Genomic DNA, 23,312 nt, shown 5'->3' with positions numbered 1-23,312 from the left:
CATTACAAAATGTGGACATTTATATGAAAATATTGATGTCCAAGAAATAGGTTAACATTTTTTTTTTCTTTGGACAACCGTGAACACATTGACAAATAATCGTTTAAATCCTTTAAAATGGTTGTATTGTTTTCAACTGTGTCCGATGCGTACTTTGAGTTTACGTTTATCACTGTAGTCATGTGCCTGGGGTTTTCACTCAATCCTGTTAGCGTGATACGTTACCGTCACTCTGAAAAAAAATTAATGCGGCGCACAGGAAGTTGCATCATTCACAATGGGAAGCACCAAAAGTAAGTTGATTCATTTCTTTTTCTGTATATTTGATAGTAAAAATTATTTTGCTTTGTTATTTGCGCATGTTTATGGGGGGGGGGGATCGCTTTAATGTGCTTAATGTCAACATGCTATTAGCAAGAATATGACATTCTTGCTAATAGCATGTTGACATTGGCTATATTGCACATTTTGTTAATTCTTTGCACACAAAAAAAATTAATAGAATAAACAAATTCCATTACCGTTACTCAGATGAGTTTTAGTGCAATAAAAGAATGGCATAAAATAAAATCCAAATCCAATTCTGTTAATGTCCCGGGAAGAGCTTTCACCTTAAGACAATGCAAGTTAAAATATGTTCTTTCGAAAACCAAATCCATGAGTTCATGTAGTTGCAGGAATTGTGTTTGGATTTTGATGTCAACACATCATGTACAGGATGACAGACATCCACGTGATGTATAGTACGGTGAGCAAAAACAACGGCTGGACTACACATGTATGCAACACAAGTTAAAATAAAACTTAAAAAAATAAATAAATCTCTGCGCTTTGAAGCCAGATTGCAGCTTGTCTTACACGAACGAGGCCTCCCGGTCGTTACGATGTCAGCAGACGTGTTGCTGAGACAGCTCCGCCATTGTTTCAGCGCGACACAATGAAATTCTATTTTCGGTTTTACTTGGTGCGGTAATTATCTGCATTGTTGCTTGGGAAGAATGAAAAATAAAGTGCATGAATATGTGCCGGTCAATTGGATTCTGTCACTTCAAGCAGAATCGGGGTACACAAGCGAGCGCCTTGCCAGCTCGTAAGAAGGACGACGGCGCTTGCGTGGAACAATTTGCCCTCTAAAACAGCTCATCAACACAAGAGAGTCTGTCACCGCGGGGACGGACTGACAAGTCGTGCGCATCTGTCTGTTATTAGCGTGTCTCTGGCGACAAGCTCAATTATCTGACACTGCCCGTAATTTCCATTTCCTTTTTCTGGCACAATGTAAACTTTTTCTCTCCTTCCTTTTTTTTCCAAAAGGCGTTCGTCTCGGATGCTGATATAAGAAGAAATGTGTGGGAGGAGGAAGCGGGAAACATCTGCTTGTCAGAGGGAGGAGGCTGCCAGGCTCGCTATGATGAGGCCTTGATGGTTGCCTCCACTCGAGTGCTTGTGCTCGGATGAGTCCGTCAAGAGGCAGACGATGGCAGAAACGCTTCTAAGTCCGATAATGAGCGGAGCAACGATTATATAAAGGGGGATTAAATTACTGTTATGACGTCTTTATGTCTTGTAGGCACTTGGTGTCAACCAAGTCCTCTTGGGAAGGAGGTGGGTGAAAACCAGCAACATGCAGAAGTCTTTTGGGAGTCACGGAGGAGTCATGTTGGCAGTCAACAGTCAAATTGGACGGATTAGGTAGCAGGATTATGTCCAAGAGTAATTTTGGGTTAGGATGGCCAGAGACATCAATTCATTTCAACTGTTTGAGTCACAATGGTTGCAATTTGGGTTGAATAATTAATCACATTCAAATTGACGTCGCAGTGTCGGGAAATACCATTTTTAAAGTGCGCAGGCTCCAACTTGATGAGAAAAAAAAAACTGCTTCATTTTGGTCAGTCTGTAGGGAATTTTTTTGCATTCATAAATTTCAACTACTGGTCAGTTCACACACACGTGGGCGGAGATTTTTACAATTTCTTTGGACCAAACTAAAGCACTGAAAATGCCTTGTGCTTTTTGACGATGTCATGTTAATGGTTGAAAAAAAAATGCCATTTTGAGGGTCTGATTTATTGTCCGTTTATTTACATATCCTTGTTGCATGAGACATGAAAAATGGATGTGATAAAGTCACAGATTTTTTTGAGTATTTGTTGTAATCCGATCTATAATTTATTCATTTAAGTTTGCGCCACACTTCTTTTGTAGAGTTTTGTGAAGCTGTCAGTGAACTCTTCAAAAACTGCAAGTTTTCATCTCAATTTATGGTTTATTTGCCTGTTTTAGCGTAAGCCTAACCTATAAAGACCAAAAGAGTTATTTATAATAAATCGGATTTACATCTTGTAATAGAGATTATTTATTGCTTGGATTGTTTATTACTTTTGTGAGATAGAAACACTCTAAAAATATTTAAGCCAAAAATAACCTAAATTGGGTTGACCCAACATTTTTTAAAAAATAAAACACAAAGGGTTGGATGAAATAAATAACGCACAACAACCCAATTTGTTTGATTTTTGTACCCCCCCCCAAAAATAAAAAAAACATGTTGGGGGTTATTTAGTGGGTTATTCATTTGACCCAATTTAAATAAATAAGCCAAATATTTGGGTTGGTCCCTTTTTTTGACCGAAGTTCACTGTCATTTTTTTTTTTTTTAACCCAACAGTTTTTAAAGTGAGTGAAGAGAACTTGGAAAAAAATATCATCAATTCAATCGCAATTACAATATTTCAGAGGAAGGGGGAAAAAAATCCCGAATTGATTCTCTTTTTCAAATCGCTCAGGTCTTTTCTAGTCCTTTCAGTCACAAAGACACCGCCCGCTTGTTCAACCTCCTCTTTGAACTGAGAAGTAGAGAACAATTAACAAACGGCTGACCAAACAAAGGTGAAAACAAGACCGACTCCGTTCATCGCATCCGCTGCTTCGAGTTCTGACCGACTGCGGACGCACAACATGAGGTGAAAATGTCCGCCGGTAGCGAGCCAAAGGCTGTGAGTGAGTTTAAATGTCTGCCTTTCCGACGGGGCGAGCGTTAGAGGAAGTGGTAATGATGACGGCTCTAACTCAGTCCAGGTGCACTAAAGCATGGCAGGCTGTTCAATTGCCCAGAACCCATTACGGCTCCCCCGAGAGCAACCTTGTAACGTGCGAGCTAGCTTCTGTAGAGCACTGACCTACTGTCAACAGAGAACTCTCTCCCATTTTTACATGAAGACGCATTGCAAAGGTTAATTTCTGCTTGGCGAGATTACCTTGTCTGAGTGGGATGAAAATGGCTCAATGTGCACAAATGTGTGCACGAACAACAACGTGGGCTGGTAAGGTCCTGGCATTTGGGGGACTTGTCTTTCTCTGCAATTGTTAATTGTCTTACTGCAAAAACAAATTGAGGGACGTGTAACATCCACAGAACAGTTTCTCATTGTGAGCAATGTCAGCAACATTTACGCACTATTCTCGGAGAATTGAGGACGATATGAAAATATGAACATTGTTAGAAGCGTGTCAAACTCCGGTCCTCAAGGGCCGCTATCCTGCACATCGTTTTCGCCTCCTCCAACACAGCTGATTCAACTGATCCGCTCATCAATAAGCTCTGCAGGAGCCTGACAAGCATTCTGATCATGTGAATCAGGTGTGTTGGAGAAGGCAAACATCTAGAACAGCCCTCGAGGCCCGGAGTTTGATATCTGTGCTCTAAAACCAGGATGTGGCGTAGCCTGCCGGCTAATTAATTGTACCTTAGAAAGTTTGGCCTTGGCAGAGGTCTGCGCTCTCCTGATGTTCGAGTTACACTCGGAGCTGAACGATGACTAATGCTGTCTTCGGGCAGGAGGCAGGGGGACACCCTGAACTGGTTGCCAGCCAATCACGGGGCACAAATTGACAAAAAACCATCCGAACTCACACTCACACCAAGGGACAATTTAAAGTGTTCAATCAGCCTGCCATGCATGTTTTTGAAATGTGGGAGGAAACAGGAGTACCCGGAGAAAACCCACGCAGGCCCGGGGAGAACATGCAAACTCCACACAGGAAGGCCGGAGCTGGGATCGAACCCACGACCTCTGCGCTGTGAGGTCAACGCGCTAGCCACTGGACGGCCCACCAGGCCGCCCTTCATAGAAAATATGAGTTGTGTTATGTTTTCTTTTTTGCATGTACATTTTACAGTACTGTCTGTAAGCAGCAGCACGAACAAAATTGGGGCTTCCCACTCCCGAGCTCCCTCTACAGTTGAAAGTACAACTTTCTCTAAACCAAAAAAAAAAAAAAAAATGCCACTGAGTTGACCTTGTGTGCTATTCGCATCACTGTTCCAGAGTCATCTCGGAGACAGCCGATGTTTGATGACCTGCCAGATGCGTTCCATCTGACCACGGTATAAATGGGAACAAAATTGAGCTCACCTTCGAGGCGGACTTGAGTCCTCTTGAAAGCTGAAAAGCTCGGCAAGGGCCCAGTGCCGGCAGTCCTTGTTTTGCTCCCCGAGACACGTGTAATCAGAGCCAAAGTCCAGCGCAGATTACAGTCTTCAATCAGTCAGGGAGGAAAATGATATGTACATTATTGTCTCTGCGGCACATCAGCGCCACTGTCACCCTGCGTGCATATTACCTGTGTCAAAACTGCCACGGAGCCGTCAAGCGCCGGTGCGGATTCTCGCCGGCTCGCACACTCCGTGGGGGGACTCTGTTGTGACCTCGGAGGATGTTGTTGACACCATTTAATGTACATTTCCAGACACAAAAAGGTCTCCTGTCATATCTGAAATTGTCTTCCAATAGGCTGAATAACACTAACGGCCCGCTCTTGTCACCGCAAGACAAGACCGAGAGCGCACTGCTCAGTTCTGCTTCAATTGGAGGGAGTTGAAGCGCAGCTGTCGGGTTTGACCTTGAGGTGAGCAATGAAGGAGAGTTAGTCTGCATAGCGAAGGTAACTACACGACAGCGTCCGTCCATAATCTCAGACAATTGTCTCGTCAGTAAAAAATAGAATGGACACAATGGACATCATCATGCGGGATATTGTTGTCGATTCAATTTTCACAGCTGGATGCGGCTGACAGTAAATGCAAAACAGCAGGGCAGAAATTCCACAATGAAGATTAATCCGATTTGAATTCCATCCCTAAAAAAAGGAGAAGCGCAGGCCGTAATCCCCCGGCGGGAACGAGTGCTTGTGAAGCTGAATGGCACCTCGCAACGTAACAGGATGATGCAAAATAATTTGTAAGCACAGCAATTCAAACATGCATGTGCGACGGTAACTGTACGGTGGGAAGTACATGAAAAATGTCATTTGCAAGCATGCTGGATATCGAGTTTGCATAATAGCACCCCCCCCCCCCCCCCACCCACACCCACCCACCGCTCTGTGTCCCACACCAGGTATCACCTTGAGAAATTGAGATCCACACATGTTCACAAAACAAGCACTTTTGCTCGCGCTACAATCGTGTTTGTCTCCTTTGGACCTACCAGTGCTCAGGGGGGAGGTCACCAAATTGTCTGTGAGAGAAAAAAAAAAAAAAGAGAGAGAAAGGTGACCTGGCGCTAAATTGTCCAGATTGAGTGGACGGAGAATATCAGGTTATTGAGTTGATCCATGCTGGGTTTCCTCGCCGGGGGAAAATGATCAGTGCCATTGTCTGCCACGTGTAGTTGATCAAGGGCAAGCGTGTGACGGGGAATGCGGCACCAAAAAAGGACACCCTTCAATCCTGGCCATTAAAAAAAACAAACAAAAAAAACCCCCCACGATTACACTAAATATTAAGCAGTATGCCACTTGGGTGGATTTATGCAGTCTACATACATGCAAAGATTCTGGAGTCCTCTAAATCTAAAGAGGTGCTTTACACTCCAAACAGAGGTAGTACATGACTGCAGCTGTGTGACACCAACAATCCATTGCGCTGTACTTGTTCCTTGAGAAAGGAAAATAATAGTCATTTGGCAAAATTGCAGTTCTATCTTGCCACGAATGGGCGAAAAGCACAAAAACTGGACCAAAAATGGAGACGAGGCCGCCTTCATCCTTCCAAGTGTTTTGTATGTGAGGGACAGTAGAATGCAATATGTCATTTGAGCCAACAGTGCACAGGCAAGGTTAGAAAGCGTAATATCTCATTCTGTATTGTTGCTGTGGTTGCTCGCGTTCATTGTCTGTGCAGTTCCAATTTGGCGAAAAATATCTTAACAGAATTACCCCATGGATACTAAAGGGGAAAAATGCTTTTCTTTCCATTTTCCATCATTACTGTTCCTCTGAGGTGAAAATAAACAGGTCTTGTAAATTTGAACGATTGAAGAAAAAAATTAATTGCCATGTCGTGTAGGTCAAATACTCAACTGTCAGCTGTAAATTAAATATCAGTCATCCGACTGTCGTATGTCTGGCATCTGTCCGATGCCTACGCATCCCTACATACTTAAACTGTCAAAATATCCGATTAAAGTTTCTCATCGTGTCGTTACAGGGCTTTCCAGCTAGCTGCCAAGCTAACATGCTTGAGCCAAGAACTAAGGATTGCTAACGAGGGCGGCGAGAGGACTCGCCCAAGTGCTTGATCCAGTGCCGTTTTAGCCACGCCCCCCAAAATCAAGACGTATTATTATGGGTGTTTGCAGGCCATTTTGTGGGGTGCTCAAGCACCCCTAAATTGAATCCCAGTCCCTCCTGAAATGTTTGACTTTTTTTTTAATGTAATGTGCTTTTAAACAAGCTGGAGAAGTGTATTGACATACAGTACTGTTGAAATCTAATATTTTAACAAGGAAATGACAGCAGTTATCTTCAAACACGTACACTACACATTTTTGGAAACAAATCTCTGGATTCACTTTGCAGGGTCTATCAGGGCATTTAAACATTAAAGGGGGGGACGATCAAGTCTTGCAGCATACAAATGATGTCGAGCAGCTCTCCATCCACTGTTGTGCATTCTGGCATGCACAACAAACCTAATAATACCAAAACGAATAGTATCAAAAGTCATAAGCATTGATCAAAGGAGCTCACATGTCAAATGTGCGTCCAGTTCAAGCGGATAAGGCACGGCGCTTCATGCAGATTGTCCCAGAGGTGTGCGCACTGTGGATTTCTTACCTTCGGGGGAGCAAAGATTATTACAATATTCAGATTACAGAGCAAAGGAAATTAATTGGACTAATTAACATACAAGTAAATGATGATACCGTTAACACATTTCATTAACTCAAACTGTCATTCTATGTTCTTCCTGCACTTGGTATTGCATTACAATGACTTGGATTCATTAAAGTATGCAAATGAAAGGAAGGGGGTTGGGGGGGGGGGTGAACGAGGCCTCTTTAACAGGCGACACCATTTGACTTCTTTTTATTTTCTGAGAAAAAAAAACGCATACCGATTTACTACATAAAGCTTTTCAGCGACTATTTTAATTATGTTCATACACATTAAAATCTAGTGGTCATTCATAAATGTTTAAATCACTTGTGCTCCTTTTAGGATACAATATTGAACAGAAAGAAACAGCAATAAGGTGTCATTGGTCAGAGTGTTCCGTTGCCATCCAAGCTAAAGGCAATTTATTAATCAGATGTCCAACGTCGAGCCAAATTTGTTCCCTTCATTGAGTCCATCGCTGAAGAACAATGGGTGGCCAGTGTGTGTATCCTTTTGCAGCACGCTGGTTATTGATGCGGACTAGTGACTAGAAATTGCAAATAGCACAAACATTGAGCTGTAGTGCACTTGCGCACTTAACTGGTGTAAAAAAAATTACTACATTACTACTTTTTTCCATCTCTCTCTGGCAAAACTATTAAATTAAGTCTACACTTTTTTTTCTTTTTGGTGGTGTGCCTTTGATAACGGTTAGTAAACAGATTACAGTGAACAGGGCAAAACGTTGAATTCTCTTTCCCCAAACAGATCCAGTCCACCATGTCTTTTTTTTTTTGGCTTACCAAAAAAAAGAAAGAAAAAGAAGTGCTACCTAATTTTCCTTGATAAATGGATGTTATTGTCATTTTGACAGGAAATCTGCACCCCCCCCACCCAATTTCTTTTTTTCTCAACAAATACCTTCTTTAAATAAATAGAATAATTTTATATTCTTTGCTTGTTACTATTTTACATCACTTCTTATTTCAAATGTCATTTCTGTAATAGGATGAAGGGGTGATTATACATTTGATATTCAGTCATAATGGCTCTAAGATGAAAACCTTCACTCCTAAAAATTTGCTTTGCACCTGATGTAATTAAAAACGAAGCTCACACCAAGTCGGACATCTCAAAGAAAATCATGCTCACATCTAAATGATTTGGTGTGGCCCAGAACTGCATCGTACAAACTCGTATTTGTTGAGCTACGCGACGGACAAAATAATAGAGGGGGGGGGGGGGAATAAAATCACGACATGGTGGCGCTCTATACCACTAGCCACAAATACAATAATGTAAACAACATGAATTAAGGAATAAACAAATAAAGAATACTCACGTGACATTTCAAATATTGTACTGATGACCAAGGCAATCCACAAGTGTACTTCACACCCACTCACTCCTGTAGGTTGTGTTTAGTTATGAGACTTTCCCCAACAGATTATGCTTCTAATGTTGTGGAGCTTACCCGCGTTCGGCCTCAGTCGATTTCTGATTCTGTCTTTGGAAAGCCACACCGGGAAGGTCAAGGGGTCAAGCCGGCCTCAGCGTTTCCTCCCTTGGCTGCAGTGACATCTGCTGGACCACACAGACGCAGGGGAGGCTGCAGAGTTTGAGAATGAAAACCTCGGCAAACAAAAAGGTATGTACAGCACAAGGGAACTGCTTCCAAATATGGACGCACGAATAAAATACATGGGGAATTCAAGTGTAACAGAAATGTTTATAATGACATTATAGACAGGTTTTTGTACAGTTCTAAACAAGTAAAAACTGCAATTCTTAGTACACAAGGAACTGTGTCAGTTGAAGTTGACAATGTATATACTGTATTTATAATAAAAAAAAAGTAATTATTCATTTCACGTATTCCTTTAGATGTTGGGGGCAGAAATAACATTTAACATGGGAATGCAACACATTTCTTATTAAAAAAAAATCTATACAAATAGAGATTTGTTGACATGGATGAAAACAATGATTCATTATAAGAGGACAGTGCTGTTCAAAATTCAATGTACCACCTTTAGAATGACATTTCTACTTAAATGAGGCCGATTGTGAATTGCACATCAGAGATAATTCGGTAAAAGAAACAAGGGTCATTACCAAATGGGGAGGGGGGGGGGGGTGACAAGGCGAATTACTCAATGGGAGCAGGTTCTTCTGAGGTTTTGGTCCATCTGAAAAGATTTGTCCCAAAAACGAGACAATATAGGGGCTATTTTCTACACTTGTTTCATGTGGTCAAAACTCACCCTGAGTTTTTAGGCAAATTTGGCAATCATCACCAAAGATGGTTTAAAAAAAAAAATCTTCAAAGTCTTTACAAAAACCCATTTCCTCCCAATAAAGCCTTTTTTTAAAAGTGTTGCCTTTAGCTGTAAACAGGATATTATGTTGCCAACATAAATATCTGTTCAAAAGTATTTAGGGATCCATTGACATGTTGGTCTTTTTGAAGTGTTTCCAAAAAACCCCCAAACAAACAACTTCATTGTTTCCACCTAAAAATTGCAGTGCGAATTGCTTAAATGGAAGCATGCCGACTGTGGGGAAACGCATCTTCGAGAAAACAAGGAAAACAAAAGCAAAACATAAATACCTTTCCATTAAATACAGGAAACCAATAAATTCAGGAAACGTTTTGACTTGGAGGTGAAGCTTATTTTTCGCTTCAAGGAAAAGGGGAACAAGGACATAAAGTGAAAAAACATGATCAAAACTGATTGAGGACACCCTACACCTACAACTACACTATATCGTACAAAATAAGGCATTTCCTTGTGTAATTACTGCAACGTCTCTTTCTATTCTTACCTCCACGTCATAGCAGAGCGGACGAGACTTTCTCTTTGAATGGTAAAATATATATACTGTATATATATATCATCATTTTACAGTTCTTTTCTTCAAAGCTGGAATAAAAATGCAGGAAAGGGATATAGGAGAATGGTGTCACGCGAGTTTGTGAGCGGCGCGCCAAATCACTCCATGACTTCGCTGGCCGCTAAGGTGCTGACGAGCTGCAGGGGGATCTCGGCGTTGGCCAAGATGTCCTGGGCGTTGTTGGAGCCCTGCTGGATGTTGGTGAGGATGAGGGTGGTGCCGCCCGGCGTGGTGATGAGGCTGTCCGACGACCCCGCCGACTCCACTGATGTCACCATGGCGCTGCCAGAGTTCACCCCTTTTTTGTTCTGGTGGGTTTTGATGTGCTTGGCAAGGTGGTCGCTCCTCATGAAGCGCTTGGAACATTCGGGGCACACAAACTTCTTCTCGCCTGCCAAACAATAAAAAAAAGAAAAAAGCTTCACGTACCGGGGGAGACAGTGGCTATAAAAAGTCTGATCAACGAAAGATTCTTTTCAGTTGTTCTAGTAGGCTTTCCCTGACATACGTTTTTTTAAAAGAATAATAATAATACATTTATTTTGAAAGCGCATTCCATCGTATTCAAAGACACTTTAAAAGAATTTAAAACTCGGGATTAAAATGTACACTTTAAAGCCAAGCATACATGATTTAAAACAAACACACTATACGTACAGTGAAATATAGTAGCATAACATAAGTAGCATAGCAACCTTTGGGCATTTTTTGTTCAGCTGCAGGGAATTCAGACCAGTTCCAAATGGCAAACAAGCACTGACTCTTACGTTCACACCTAAGGACAATTGAGAGCCTTCAATTAATTTAATAAGCATGTTTTTAGAATACGGGAGGAAGACAGAGCGAAAACGCACGTAATCACGAAGAGAACATGCAAATGACACACAGCAAGACCGACCTCCGATGTGGAATAACATATTCCCCTAATACAGCACTCCCTTTGGGAGTCCAACCAAAATGTTGCCGACACGTATGAAAGCATGACAGTGATTTAGTGGCGCACCTGTGTGTGTTCTCCTATGTCTCTGCAGCTCGTCGCTGCGCGTGAACCTCTTCCCGCAGTACATCCAGGTGCAGACGAAAGGTCGCTCCCCGGAATGCCACCGCAGATGCGCTCGCAGGTGCGACGTCTTTCCGTACACTTTGCCGCAGCCCGTGATGTGGCAGATGTGCTGCTTCTTCTTCCCCACGCCGGATCCCCTGAGAAAAGCGGCCCGGCACAATCGGCATCCCGCTTGCAAAACGGCCGCACGTTTTTTTTGGAACTCAAGTACTCACCTCCCACCAGACTCTTTACAGTTGGGGCAAGTGCAGGCCACTCTACGTAGTCTCTTGCCCCCCAGGCCTATATAATCCTCGTCCTCCACCAGCCTGACCTGAAGGTGGGACAGATCGCTGGTGTTTAGGGTCGAATCGGAGCTCAGCTGCCACTCTGCGGAGTCCGGCTCCTCCTTTATCCGGATGTCTGTGGAGTGCAGAAAAGCCTCAGTTGGAGTCATATTGCTGTGTGTGACATGGCTGGATTGTAACTGAAGGTAAAATCTATGACACCGTGGCAATAATTGTTTCTTGTCAACCATTTTGCGGTAGGTAAATGGAGAAATCAACAAAAGAACTGCGAGTATGATGCGGTCCAGTCATATCTACTGTCACAGTAATATAATTAAATGGTAAATACATTTTTACCTTTTTTTTTTAATAAATCAGAGATGCAAGTATAAACTTAAAAAAATAATAATTCTGAAACTTCATTGCTATAAATTACAACGCATGGTAAAATCCGTATTTGCAAAAGCTTTTTTATAAGTAAAAAAAATCTCAAAAACTTGATGTATTAGGAAAAAAGTAGACATTTCTTAAATCAGCATCAAAATTATGAAAACAGAACCAAAACTCAAAATGCCCCAAATAAAAATAACTGTGGTCACCTTTATTTACAATTATATAATTCTATTTATGTGTTAACATTTAAGACATTATTCTGCGAATTAAGGCCTTGATTTTAGATGATTGGATTCGATCCCTTTTAAAGGCTTTTTAAGGATTTGCAGGACACCCGAGATACTTTTGAGTTAGCCTGTTTTGTGAAAATCAAGAGCCGTAACCCTGTCAGACACAAAGCCAAGTTTGCATGCAGATTCATTTGCATCACTCATTGGACTAATTTGAATTTGGGAAGATGACATAACTAATCTTTTTATTTTTTTAAGCATTAAAGCCATTTTCTTGTTCAAAGTCTCGGCCTGAGCGCAGACTTTGAGGGGCACATCTGGCGACACGCCCATAACATTCTTATCAATGACAGCATAATACATTTGCTGTTGTTGCCATTGAACGGGATTACGGGGATGGGTTGTGTTGATGTAAAACCGCGAGATTAGGTGATTAGCAACATAAGGTACGAGATATCAACCTGAACGATGATGTTTTGGTAACCCAAGCAAGATGACGGGTTTTTCCCCCCGCCCCCAGAAGACTCTTTTTGGCGAAAATTCTGCCAGACAATGACGCTATTGTTAATTATTACCGCTCTGACAGTGTTGTTCACAACTGAGCATTATTATATCCATAGAAGCATTACAGATCTTTTCACTTGCATATTACATTGCCTGCAATAATCAAGTGTACCTCTTGGCATGTCAGCATTTCCTTGCTGTTGTTGTGCCACCGAGTTGACCGTCACCGTTTGTAGGTTGGGCATCTGCCCAGTGTTGACGCCGACCGGACTGGAACCCAGTGAGAGGGTCTGGACCGGAGCCAGAGTAATCTGCTGAGGGACAGTGGTGGGAAGATGAAGGTTTTGCAGATTCTGCACACCTTGCACCTGGAAGGTCTGCCACTGTATCTGGCCTGTTGGGGTCACAGTCTGGGCTTGGATGATGAAGGTCCCAGGGTTTATCAGCTGAAGGTTTTGAACACCCTGTCCGCCCGTAGCCACCGACTGGACCACCTGCCCGTTGGCGGTCTGCAGTGGCACCTGCTGCAGCTGGACGATGGGTGGAGCAGATGTCGCCTGGATGTCCGGCTCTTGAGTCTGTTGGATGAAGCCCTGCTGGAGGCCAGCGTTGGAGTCGGACTGCTGCGAAGCCACGGATGGCAACGGGGCGTCTTGCGTCTGGAGGCTGGCTTCACGAGTCGGATCGTGGAGCTGCGAGGAAGACGTCGGCACAAAAAGCTCCGCATTGGCATCATTCACTGGTAGCGTATGAGAGAGGCCATCGTCGGTCTTCTCCTGACTCTCGGCGCCACTCCCCAGTTGATCCGCCATGATTAACTGGCCATCAGCGGTGACGCCTGTCGCTATTGTCTGGGCTCCGGATAGGCCTAGCGCGTCCAAGTCTATGCTGTTAATCGGAACAAACGTGATGTTCCCTGGCAAACCCATAGGTACATTAGTTACAACCTGACCCTGGTGGTTGAATGCAGAGTTGCCAAGAGAAATCCCCTGGATCTGCTGCATATTTGCAGTCTGTGATATGAGGCTCTGGTTGTTCGTAAGGATGCTGGCAGCGGATGTGACACACAGACCCTGACTGCCATCGGGCAAGATCTGAATCTGTCCCGCCGCATCCTGACTCAGAGTTGCTCCTTCCATGCCCGTGGTGGCGAAGCTCAGTTGTCCGTCTGCAGTCTGAATCTGAGGAATTACTTGGTACTGAATGTTAGGCACTGAATTGGCAGAGGGGGCGTCGCTTCCCGATGACACAAAAATCGGCTGACTCTGCAAACTCTGGAGAGGAAGAACGTACTGTCCATTTGATGCTAATATTCCTTGGCCTTGGATCTGGATCATCTCACGGTCATCCTTGGCAGCCGTGGTGGGGGCTAACACCTCCCATTTATCAGACATTGTAAGCTGTGTAGATGGTGCCTAAGACAGAAAATGGAGGATATTATACAGACGCAAATCCCTGCAAAATAGAGGCGCCTAAATCATTTGTGCATTGCGAGCGAATTATGGCCTTCGATGTAAGATTCTTCCGGACAGCAGATTATTCTTGTCTGCCATTTCAGCCAGTTGCTCTTGGTTGTTTCGTGTGCAACCTCCTGCCTTCAAATGTATGATTGGAATGACATTCAGCTAGGTATTTGTCTTGAAATTTGGGCGAAAATACAAACACAACACCTTCACATGCAGGGGCCAGGAAATGCGGTTAAAATCATGATTTATTACGGACGGCTCGAGCAAATCAAACGTAGTCGGCAAACAGGGCAGTGTTAAGAGTCTTACATCTGTCAAATTCAATCATGAAGTCCGGTTCAATGTGTCGTCATGATAATAGCTTTTTCTACCTTACATCAAAAAGTACATCCTAGAAAGAATTATGTCATTACACAAGTATGACTTAATAGTCAGAAAAGTCCTTTAAATGTGGTCGATGGATCAATAAGCTGGCGCATGATAAGTGGATACCAACACCCAAGGCTGACATGAAGTAAATACTGAATGCCTTCAAAGAGTTGCCTGGTTAGTGTACGGTGCCTGTATTAATCGCCAGGTGCGTTGTCCACTTCAACAAAAACGCCTCGCCGGACATAGAGTGTCAGTGAGTATGGTTGGAAGCTTAGTAGCAGTCTCAACAGAAATAATGCATTGCATTATTGACAGAAACAAAAAAAAAATGGCTCCTATAAAATTGATGTAGAGCAATAATAGTCCATATTTTTGCCTTATTTGATTTATAACAGTGTTCCCTCACTTTTTTACGGTCCAAGTCCCCCCACAATAAGTGTATTTCCGCCAAGAAGAGGTTGACATTTATTTTTTAAAAAAAAGTTTTTACAACGAAAATGTACAATAAATTCCGAGCTGCTGAGTATAGGTGATGAGCTGGCTAATTCACATGGCCTCGGTTTTTGTAAAACAGTTAATAATTAAGTTAATAATATTTTTATTAAAATGAGATTTGCCCATTGTTTCACATCGTGAGAATTACTTGAGTAATTATTTAGAAACAATCAAGTTGTCATTTCTGTGTTCGCAAAGCTTTCCAATGAAGATTAAGAAAATTATGGATTTTATGGATGATCTGATGCTTCTTATTCTAACAGCTCTACCAGAGGTGCCGACTTACCACACCAGCGGCAGCACCTCTGTCCACCTCTGATGCCGGTGAGCCAACCTTAGTGCAGGTGGTCGCAAGCAGGTCGAGGGACGACGACTCAATGTCCTACCCATCATGTACAAGTTTAAGGGGGGGGGGGGGGGGAGAAATTGAATGGCCGTTAGTGCGGGGCCAAATAGACAAAAGTGACGCGTCACACAAGTTTTCTTTGGGAACTAGGTTGCTTCTGTTGAGCCCCTCAGACACCAATCTCGTCATGTTTACATCTGGTGGAGATTTTCAGGCGGTCTCTTCGCCCGTGGCGGAGAGAGAAGGCGGGATTTTATGCAGCGCCTGAGAGGAAGCGAGGTCTGAGGGGTTCAAAACCCCCTTCAAACTCTGCAACCGAGATTGCATGCGAGAGCCGCAAGCTACAAACATGTCTTGCCAAAAAAACGAAACAAAAAAAAAAGGACACAAAGAAATTCTTACCTGATTACCCGTGCCGGCTTCATGTTGCAAAAAGTTGCTCTGGCTGCTGTTGACGTCCAAAGCAGCCATTTCTTCGGCTTTCATGGGCTGCTCTGGCGCTGCGAAGGACAACATATGAGTTTGAACACAGCTAACCGGAGCTAAACAAAGCTCGCCCCTCAAACGAAGGGCGTAGCAGTGAACAACACCGAGCTTGCATGCGCTTTCAAAAAGTCGTTGGAATGGTGCAGCGGGAGTTTGTGTCTAAAAGCGAAAAGCATAGCATTAGCGGCTAAATTAGTCACTGATTAGCCGTATCCAAGCTAGCCTGCTAGCAAGCTAATGTAGCCCGTGGATGCCTTTCTGCCTGTTAGCTTGTTGGCATTATGTGGGTGAGGAATAGGATGAGAAATTACATACCAGTCATGGCGTGACTTGCCGTTCAATGAAGAGTTCTGACAGCTACAACCAACCCGACATGACCGGCAGTTAGTAATTGTCGGCAACCACGTAGAAATCGGTGATAACTGTCAAGATTAGTTTCTATTTTGATTGACTGGCGGTAAGCAACACAAAGGGTGGGGCCTGCGCTGTTGACTGGAGCGTTGGCGTCCGACGCAGGAAGTTCCGCCTTGCTATACGCATACCGCATTTGATTGGTGGACACTTTTAAGTATCATATTGTGATTTGCCTGCGATCATACCAATCATTTTCTGACAGAAAATGTTCCTGTTCTGCATTTTGTCATTGACACTAAGATTGTGATCGTTACTGTATGACTTGTGAGTTGAGTGCACGCTATTTTGAAAAAATACGAGATTCAGATGTGATATTTAAACTCACGTAGATGATGGAAAAAGAAGCATCTAATGCTTGTCAACTGTTTCCAATCAGCAGGACAAGCACATTGTTTACATGCCAACTCGAATAAGTAAAGAAGTACTGCATTGTTTCCCAACCTTTATTGAACAAAGGTACATGATTTACAATATAGTAAAAATCTCAGCAAAAACCATCAAACAAAACCGACGAAAAGTGGATTGGCACGGTTTAATAATGTACCTTCTGGGAGAGCATTTAATTGTTACGCTTATCTTGATGAATGAGCTTCACCTTCATAGCCCTTGTGCACATAAAATTGTGAGAATGAGCATGTGCATGTTTTTGTGCCTGCCTGTCTGTGATGCTATCAGGACCCCGCTTCGGAGTTTTTTTTTTTTTTTTTTGGTGTCTCAGTTCCTCCGAGTGCACTGCCGCAGTGAGGCTATTTCTCTCAACCTTCAATTCAAACTTGGCCCATTACAGCCAGAGTACAAAAGCACTTTCTGTGCACTCAGGAGCTCACAGCAGTGAATGGTGGATATTTCCAATCACTTCACTGTCAATCCAAGTGTCAGGTAAACACAGACCATTGGCAACACCTTTAGAAAAAAAAGCCTTTCAGCTATAACTGTCTTACTTCAGGAGATTTTGGAAAGGAAAACAATTTGCAAGTACTTCAATGTTAAAGAGACCAGTCCGATATCCTAAAAGCTGGCCGAACGCAAAATCATGGTGCCTAACATCAGACTGACAAATTTCGCATTTCACTTTAAAAATAAATATTGAAGACATTTTTGTTGTTGTTGTTGAGACATACAAGGGGGAGACAGTGCCCGAGCTTCACATCATCATATTAACAATTGCTGTCACCATCGCCAGTCACAGGTCGTGAGTGACCCCATAGAGAGAAAGTGTCCTGCTGGAGGCACCATGAGGGACACTGTAAATGGAACTTGAATGAAACAGACAAAATTGGTGCAGCGCGGAGACATGTGGATAGAATATCCAATGGACGAGAGGAGCCATTTGAAAACATAAAGCCCCGGAAACAGAAATGACATATAAAAGCATACAATAAAATTATCAACTGTAATATCTTATGTGGAATAAAAACAAACACATGTGCATCATACAATAATACATTAAAGTATATTCAGAAAAAAAAATGCACTTAACGTACACCTAGGGCTTTCATTTTGGCACTTGTTAGCCCATGAGAAGTTTTGACATTTCCTGTTCTCATTTAAATTGTATTGTAAAGAATATCATGTAAATGTAATCTTGGTCCTAATTACCTTGAAGTATATTACTAATGTAGTGATGATAAAGCATGTTTGTTTTGTTTGATCCGAAACGAGATGGACTTAGACCATTGACGTTATGGGCCTTGGGGAGGCATTCCTTCGTGGCATAAAAAGAGAGGAAAAAAAAATCTTTCTACACGTGTGCCACATCTCCACACGGTTATATGAACGCAAGTTGTGTAGTCTTGGCGCAATGTTGCTAAATATTTTAAAAAATATATGTAATTGTGATTGGACAGACTTGAGCGTTGTCCCCAAGCCGCCTCGCGGCGTATCGATATCCAGATTCCGTGTATCCAACTGAGTACTGTCGACGTCTGGCCCTCCAAAATGTTCAAATGTTTGTTCGAGAACAATGGCAATGATGACAGCAAGGCGTCCATTTTCCTGCCATCCGCAATAAATAATGTGAAAAAGTGCCCAACTATTGAATTACACCAACATTAATATTTATTCGTCATAATGACTCTTTGTTTAAAGATCTTTGGTGGGTTATTTACCAGAACGCTCTGTGGTGGTTTTCTTCCCCTTTTATGTGTGTTTTAAAAGGGAGCGTTTCCACTTTGTGGTCTTTTTGGTTTGATGGCACTGCGGTTTGTCGGGCCAGAGTGGCACCGCTTGATTGATGGTGCTGACGGTTCGTATCTACTGAGGGAGAACTTGTCACATTTCTGCTTTGATCTGTTAGAACCATTCGCCCCTTTAGGCGGCATGCATATTCAATGTTCCTGAATGTAAATTAGACCATTGTGTTGGTACTCCGAAACGCTGATTTCTTCAAATGATATGATCAGGCCCGATGAAGACGGTCTAACTAATGCTGCGCGAGTGTTTTAAGTCTGACCGTTATAAAATGTCATCACGATAAAACACTTTACCATTGGAAGTTTGCTCACTTGGTTCACAGATTTCAAACCGCTGGAAAGGGTTGACTGTAGCCTCACTTCACAAACGCTATTGCTAACGCACCCATCGGTTGTGAATCTTCCACCTAAGGCAACCCTTGCATTCGCCATTGTTTTGTCTTGGGATCTGTCCAACAATTTTTCAGACGTCAATTGCTAAGCGGAGGTGGATATTCCGCCATAGTTTCAGCAAAACTCTTAAAGCCCAACGCAAGAGGGTCAGCCCGAGGCCTCTCGCCAGATTTCACGTCACAAATGATAGCCAATGTAAAAATACATCATTTTGGGCTTTTTTTATTGCTACAAATTTCAAACATAAACTGAATATCTGAATGTCAAAACATTTGCAGAGGATAATCCAGAATAAGAAATTAGATTTGGTCTCAACATCCGCATCATCGTACTAAATACCATCATTATGTCTCCTGAACGAATTATGTCATTTTACGAATATAAAATCAAAAAACAAAACAACCCCCCCCCCCAAAAAAAAAAAACCCAAACCAGACCTCATATGAACAACTGTCGCATCCTCAAGACAACAGCGCATGAATGCAATTTAATGTGGTACCGACGCCATCATCAATCACCATCATCATCATCATCGACATCAGTCTTGTCTCAAGTCTCCATTGTGGTCTCCGGGGGAGGTTTGCATGGTTTCAATCAGAAAGGAGTGATGTAAAAACAACATGTTGATGCATGGAACCCCCGTGTATGTTATTGGCGACAGTTTTCCTATGAAGGCTTCCTGAGGTCTGCTGCATGAATTGCTTGAAGAAAAAAAAAAATGACACAAATCGTCAAAGCTGCCAAACAAAGACAGTCTAATGCTATTTACGACATGTAAGCTGACTTTCACCACATCTCGCCACAATAAACAACAACCTATATTTTAGCACTGATCTCAAACCTCGATGACTATAATCTTGCTTATTTCCATGACAAACACAATCCTCGGTAGTGCTCAAAGATGTACTGCAATGTCGAAAACATCCTCGCCTGAAATCTGGATATGCAATAGTATTTCGAAGGGAAAAAAAAATTACCATTCTATTCAATCTTTTTTCCCTGCCATCAAAAGGGCATTTTGTTCTCCCCAGCTTTAATGGTTCCAAGAGATGTGGCAAAGCGCTGCTGATCTAGTGCTCTTTGTGCGGACTCCCACCGAGAATGCAATCTTACTTTGGCTGTGGCCGTCCGATTCCATCAACATAAACGCCTCAAAAACACTCACAAAGTATTGAAAAGGGGGGAAAAATATTACTTCAACAGAAATCATTCTCTGGTGGTATTTTTCAGGCTGGTCTGAATATTATACAAAAATATATAAGACAGGGAATTATTATACCAATGTGCATTTGGGAAGACTTTTCCTTTCATTGAGAATTCGGAATGTATATTAATTTTGTTGAGAGTTTGCTTGTTTTTTTTAACTTTTGGCATTTGAACTGCAAATGTACTTTTAGGATAGAATGGAAGTAAATATGAAAGATATTCCGCAACTGAAATTCCATACATGAATTGACATGAAAAATCATGGTCATTATTTGATTTTTTTTTTTTTTTGTAATGGCCATGGAAAATTAATTCTCAATCTCCCCCATTGTTGTACAGGATGCAGTTTAAGACAAAAACAGTTGCAATCTAGACGAGGGATGGGCACGTGAATGCGCTTTCAATGAACTATCAACACGGTTCCGGTGAAGAAAAACTTGTCTTTTTTTTTTCTTTTCAGGCTCTCTACGATTCCCAGCATTTTTCTGTCATGAGGTTGTTTAATCGTTTTCGTTCAAGTATGTTTGTTATAACTGTCGCGGTAAATTTATGTCGCACGTTGTTCACATGAAACTGTGACTGTGTCGTGGGGCCAAACAGTAACATGTGAATTGCTTTTAAGTGATCTAGTGGTGAAGAGTTTTATTACAACTTAAAATGGATGTAACGTCGTAGGGAATGCTTTTTTTTTTTTTTAAACACATTGTCCAAATTGTAAGGGTTCAATTTCGTACCCTGTTTCAGCAGTTCAATTTATGTGTAGGTGTATGACTGCTTGAAAAAAAATGTTTTTTAAAGCCGTGCTTTTGTTTTGTACGTTTGTTTAAATAAGGTGTGGGGACAAGGGTGTTGTTGTAAATTATGCTCTTCTCTCCATCAAGAGGACTCTTACCATAATTCATCAATCATAGCTCAGCGAATAAATCGTGAATTCCAAAAGGTCACCTCCATCACTTAACGACTGACAGTTCAAAATGACCACTTTCTTGGCCGAAACACACCGCATCCTGGTTTCGCCGCCGCCCCCGCCCCTTGCCCAAAAAAAAACAGCATCCCTTAACAAATTTAATTACAATAGTCCCCTCTGTGCTGCAGTCAATGTCAGCTGTGTCTTTTTAATTCTCTAATCAGCGGTGGGCAGAGGCGCTATCACGGCGGCCATGCCGCTTTCCCCACTCGATACAGACATCCCAAAACACACACAGGTTGGTTTTGTCAAATGTTTTATTGAGTGTAGACATCTGGCCTACTGTAAAACATGCATTATCTGCACAAGTGGGGAGAGGAGCAGGTGGCATTGTCCCCGCTGTCAGCTGTGACAGTGCTAGGCAGGCGTGATGGAGATTAATGAAGTATCTGGAGAGTAATATGCTCCTTACAATTTGGAGTAGGGGGCTGATCCTGATCTTAAATAGCAAAGCTGTCAAAGAGTTTAGTGAACCTGCGCCTCGGCACGGGGAGGGATTTGATCCTACAGGACGTCAAACGGAAAGCTATAGTGCGCGGCAGTGTAATTGTCAGACCTGCGCTGGAAGCGGTGGGTCACGCCAACTGTCTTGAGTCGCTTTTTCTTGGCTGCATTTGGCAAAGTGAATTTGAGAAAGGATGACGTCTCCATCTTCAACAGTTATCTGCAGTACCTCCGCTGCCTGTAATAAGATGACAAAAAAAAAAAACTGTTGGAAGTAGGAACATTGTACAACAGTTGGAAAAAAAAAAAGGCAAGTAGAGACTGATATGTACAGCTATTCATTCATCGTCGCATTAAATACTCCCATTGTAGCAATAATTGAAAGTAAAAGTGGAAGGCGAGCTTCTGGCCTCTTTTATTTCCAGTAATAACTCACTTTTTATGTCTTTTTCTTGAGTCTCCTCAAACACACACACACACACACACACACACACACACACACACACACACACACACACACCCTCCATGTTTTGTTGGAGGGGCGCCTAAATTCCCACTGAGAGACTAATCCTCTCCTTTGCTCATTCAACTCTCGCGCACGCCAAGCACAAAATGTTAATAATCCTTTGATTGCGGCGCCATCAAACTTGTGAAGGAAACAGGAACGGGCTCGAACATTTCTTTTGTGTACAGTAAGTATTTGTTCCCCTTCCCGGCAAACTCTAAATAATTGACTTGAAGTGCTAATATGGACAGGTTTATGCATTCGGCTCCTGAACAGCGTGCAATTAATTAGAAGAATCAATGTCCCTTTAAAGGCTCAGGGGACCATTTAATCCAAGCTCAATACGGCCAGAAACACTAGTTGGAGAGGGAGACGGGGTAAAAAAAAATAAAAAATCAATGGCTATTTGTGATTTCTGAGTATGTATTAAAGCAGACACGTCTAACCGGTTCATTTGCACTTGAAAGCAGCCATCTGGAGCAGCAAGCTTGGCTTAAGCAGATATGATTACTAATAATGTGATACCCCCGTACACTGGCCCCATTGAGGCAGCCTATTCCCACAACTGGCATTAAATAGACCTTAATGCCACAGTAAGAAATGTTCTTATGAGGCCCAGAGAGGGATCAGCGAGAGAGAGAGAGCACGCCGTGAGGACCCGACACTCAGATCGCCACCTTGGACAACAATGGCGGAACTCCCACTGGGACTGACACGTTTTACTCTTTGTTTGCGGCTTAGGAAGGGTGCGGACAATACGCTGCCGCTGCATTAAATATCAAATCGTTTTTTTTTTTTTAAGTCTTGAATGAGAAGGAGATTTAAATGATTTCATGGTATTTCCTCTTGTGTGTCGGCATAATTAAATTAGCTGCGTGTGTATGGGAGACGGCGTCCATCTATTTTTTTAACCCGGTTATCCTCATGAGGGTCGCGAGTGTGCTGGAGCCTAACCCGGCTGTCTTCGGGCAGTAGGCGGGGGACACCCCGAACCGGTTGCCAGCCAACCGCGGGGCGCACATTGCCGAACAACCATCCGAACTCACACTCACACCGAGGGCCAATTTAGTGTTCCATTAACCTGTCATGCATGTTTTTGGAGTTTGGGAGGAAACCGGAGGACCCGGAGAAAACCCACGCAGGCACAGGGAGAACATGCAAGGTCCAAAATGTGGTGAATGTTGAATTATATGCTTGCTAAATTTCTGGCCAAACGTGAAGACATAAATTTGGGTGTAAAAGAGGTGAATTAAATTTGAAATTTCTCTTTTCTGTTCTCAACGGTAAAAAGTCAAAATGCTCTCTTAATTTGAAAAGAGTCTGCACTAAAACACTTCAAGGGCCTAGATCAGGGGTCAGCAACCTTTGTGAAACGGAGCGCCGCTTCCTGGTTAGTGATTCATGAGAAGGACTTTCGATACACGCTGACGAAATAACACATTTGCTCAAATTCGCTTTCATGAAATGTTAGTCTTAAGAGTTAATAATACAGAGCCAGGTCAGTATGTAAC

The 23,312-nt window shown here is 42.5% G+C and overlaps 2 protein-coding genes and 1 long non-coding RNA gene across 7 annotated transcripts in view; all 3 read right to left on the bottom strand.

Annotated features, from left to right (window-relative positions):
• LOC147198396 (uncharacterized) overlaps window positions 1–5,324 on the bottom strand; it is a 33,065-nt gene extending 27,741 nt beyond the window's left edge. For all 3 annotated transcript variants that reach the window (XR_015102359.1, XR_015102360.1, XR_015102361.1), the window contains exons 1-2: window positions 4,627–5,324; window positions 4,419–4,541 (exon numbers count right to left, since the gene is read on the bottom strand). This is a non-coding gene — a long non-coding RNA (uncharacterized LOC147198396). The remainder of the gene's footprint in view (window positions 1–4,418; window positions 4,542–4,626) is intronic.
• Window positions 5,325–8,873: 3,549 nt separating this feature from the next.
• sp3a (sp3a transcription factor) lies at window positions 8,874–16,152 on the bottom strand. 2 transcript variants are annotated; one of them, XM_086124386.1, is made up of 7 exons: window positions 15,996–16,152; window positions 15,597–15,694; window positions 15,135–15,230; window positions 12,688–13,930; window positions 11,338–11,524; window positions 11,063–11,259; window positions 8,874–10,450 (listed from the first exon to the last, which is right to left on the bottom strand). In XM_086124386.1, exons 1-7 carry the CDS (start codon window positions 16,000–16,002, stop codon window positions 10,158–10,160), a joined length of 2,121 nt encoding a protein of 706 aa, XP_085980512.1. In that variant the 5' UTR covers window positions 16,003–16,152; the 3' UTR covers window positions 8,874–10,157. The 2 variants fall into 2 exon arrangements, with proteins under 2 accessions (XP_085980512.1, XP_085980513.1); XM_086124387.1 differs by lacking the exon at window positions 15,135–15,230.
• Window positions 16,153–21,097: 4,945 nt separating this feature from the next.
• The window catches only part of LOC147198394 (uncharacterized), a 42,061-nt gene continuing 39,846 nt past the window's right edge, over window positions 21,098–23,312 (bottom strand). For both annotated transcript variants that reach the window (XM_086123930.1, XM_086123931.1), the window contains one exon: window positions 21,098–21,534. The gene's annotated coding sequence lies outside the window, so the exon portion shown is untranslated. The remainder of the gene's footprint in view (window positions 21,535–23,312) is intronic.

The sequence above is a fragment of the Hippocampus guttulatus genome, chromosome 11, assembly GCF_054856545.1.
Source record: "Hippocampus guttulatus isolate MCC_2025c chromosome 11, RoL_Hgut_1.0, whole genome shotgun sequence".
In the NCBI taxonomy this organism is placed as follows: Eukaryota; Metazoa; Chordata; class Actinopteri; order Syngnathiformes; family Syngnathidae; genus Hippocampus; species Hippocampus guttulatus.
Note: the sequence above shows the minus strand (reverse complement) of the source record. Positions and strands in the feature narration are given on the sequence as shown.

What these genes read in the sequence shown, in the direction of transcription:
- sp3a (XM_086124386.1), bottom strand. An exon ending in AAGCCGGCACGGGTAATCAG is followed by an intron (nt 15,231 to 15,596) that starts GTAAGAATTTCT and finishes CATGATGGGTAG; the next exon opens with GACATTGAGTCGTCGTCCCT. An exon ending in TGTAAAGAGTCTGGTGGGAG is followed by an intron (nt 11,260 to 11,337) that starts GTGAGTACTTGA and finishes CGCTTTTCTCAG; the next exon opens with GGGATCCGGCGTGGGGAAGA.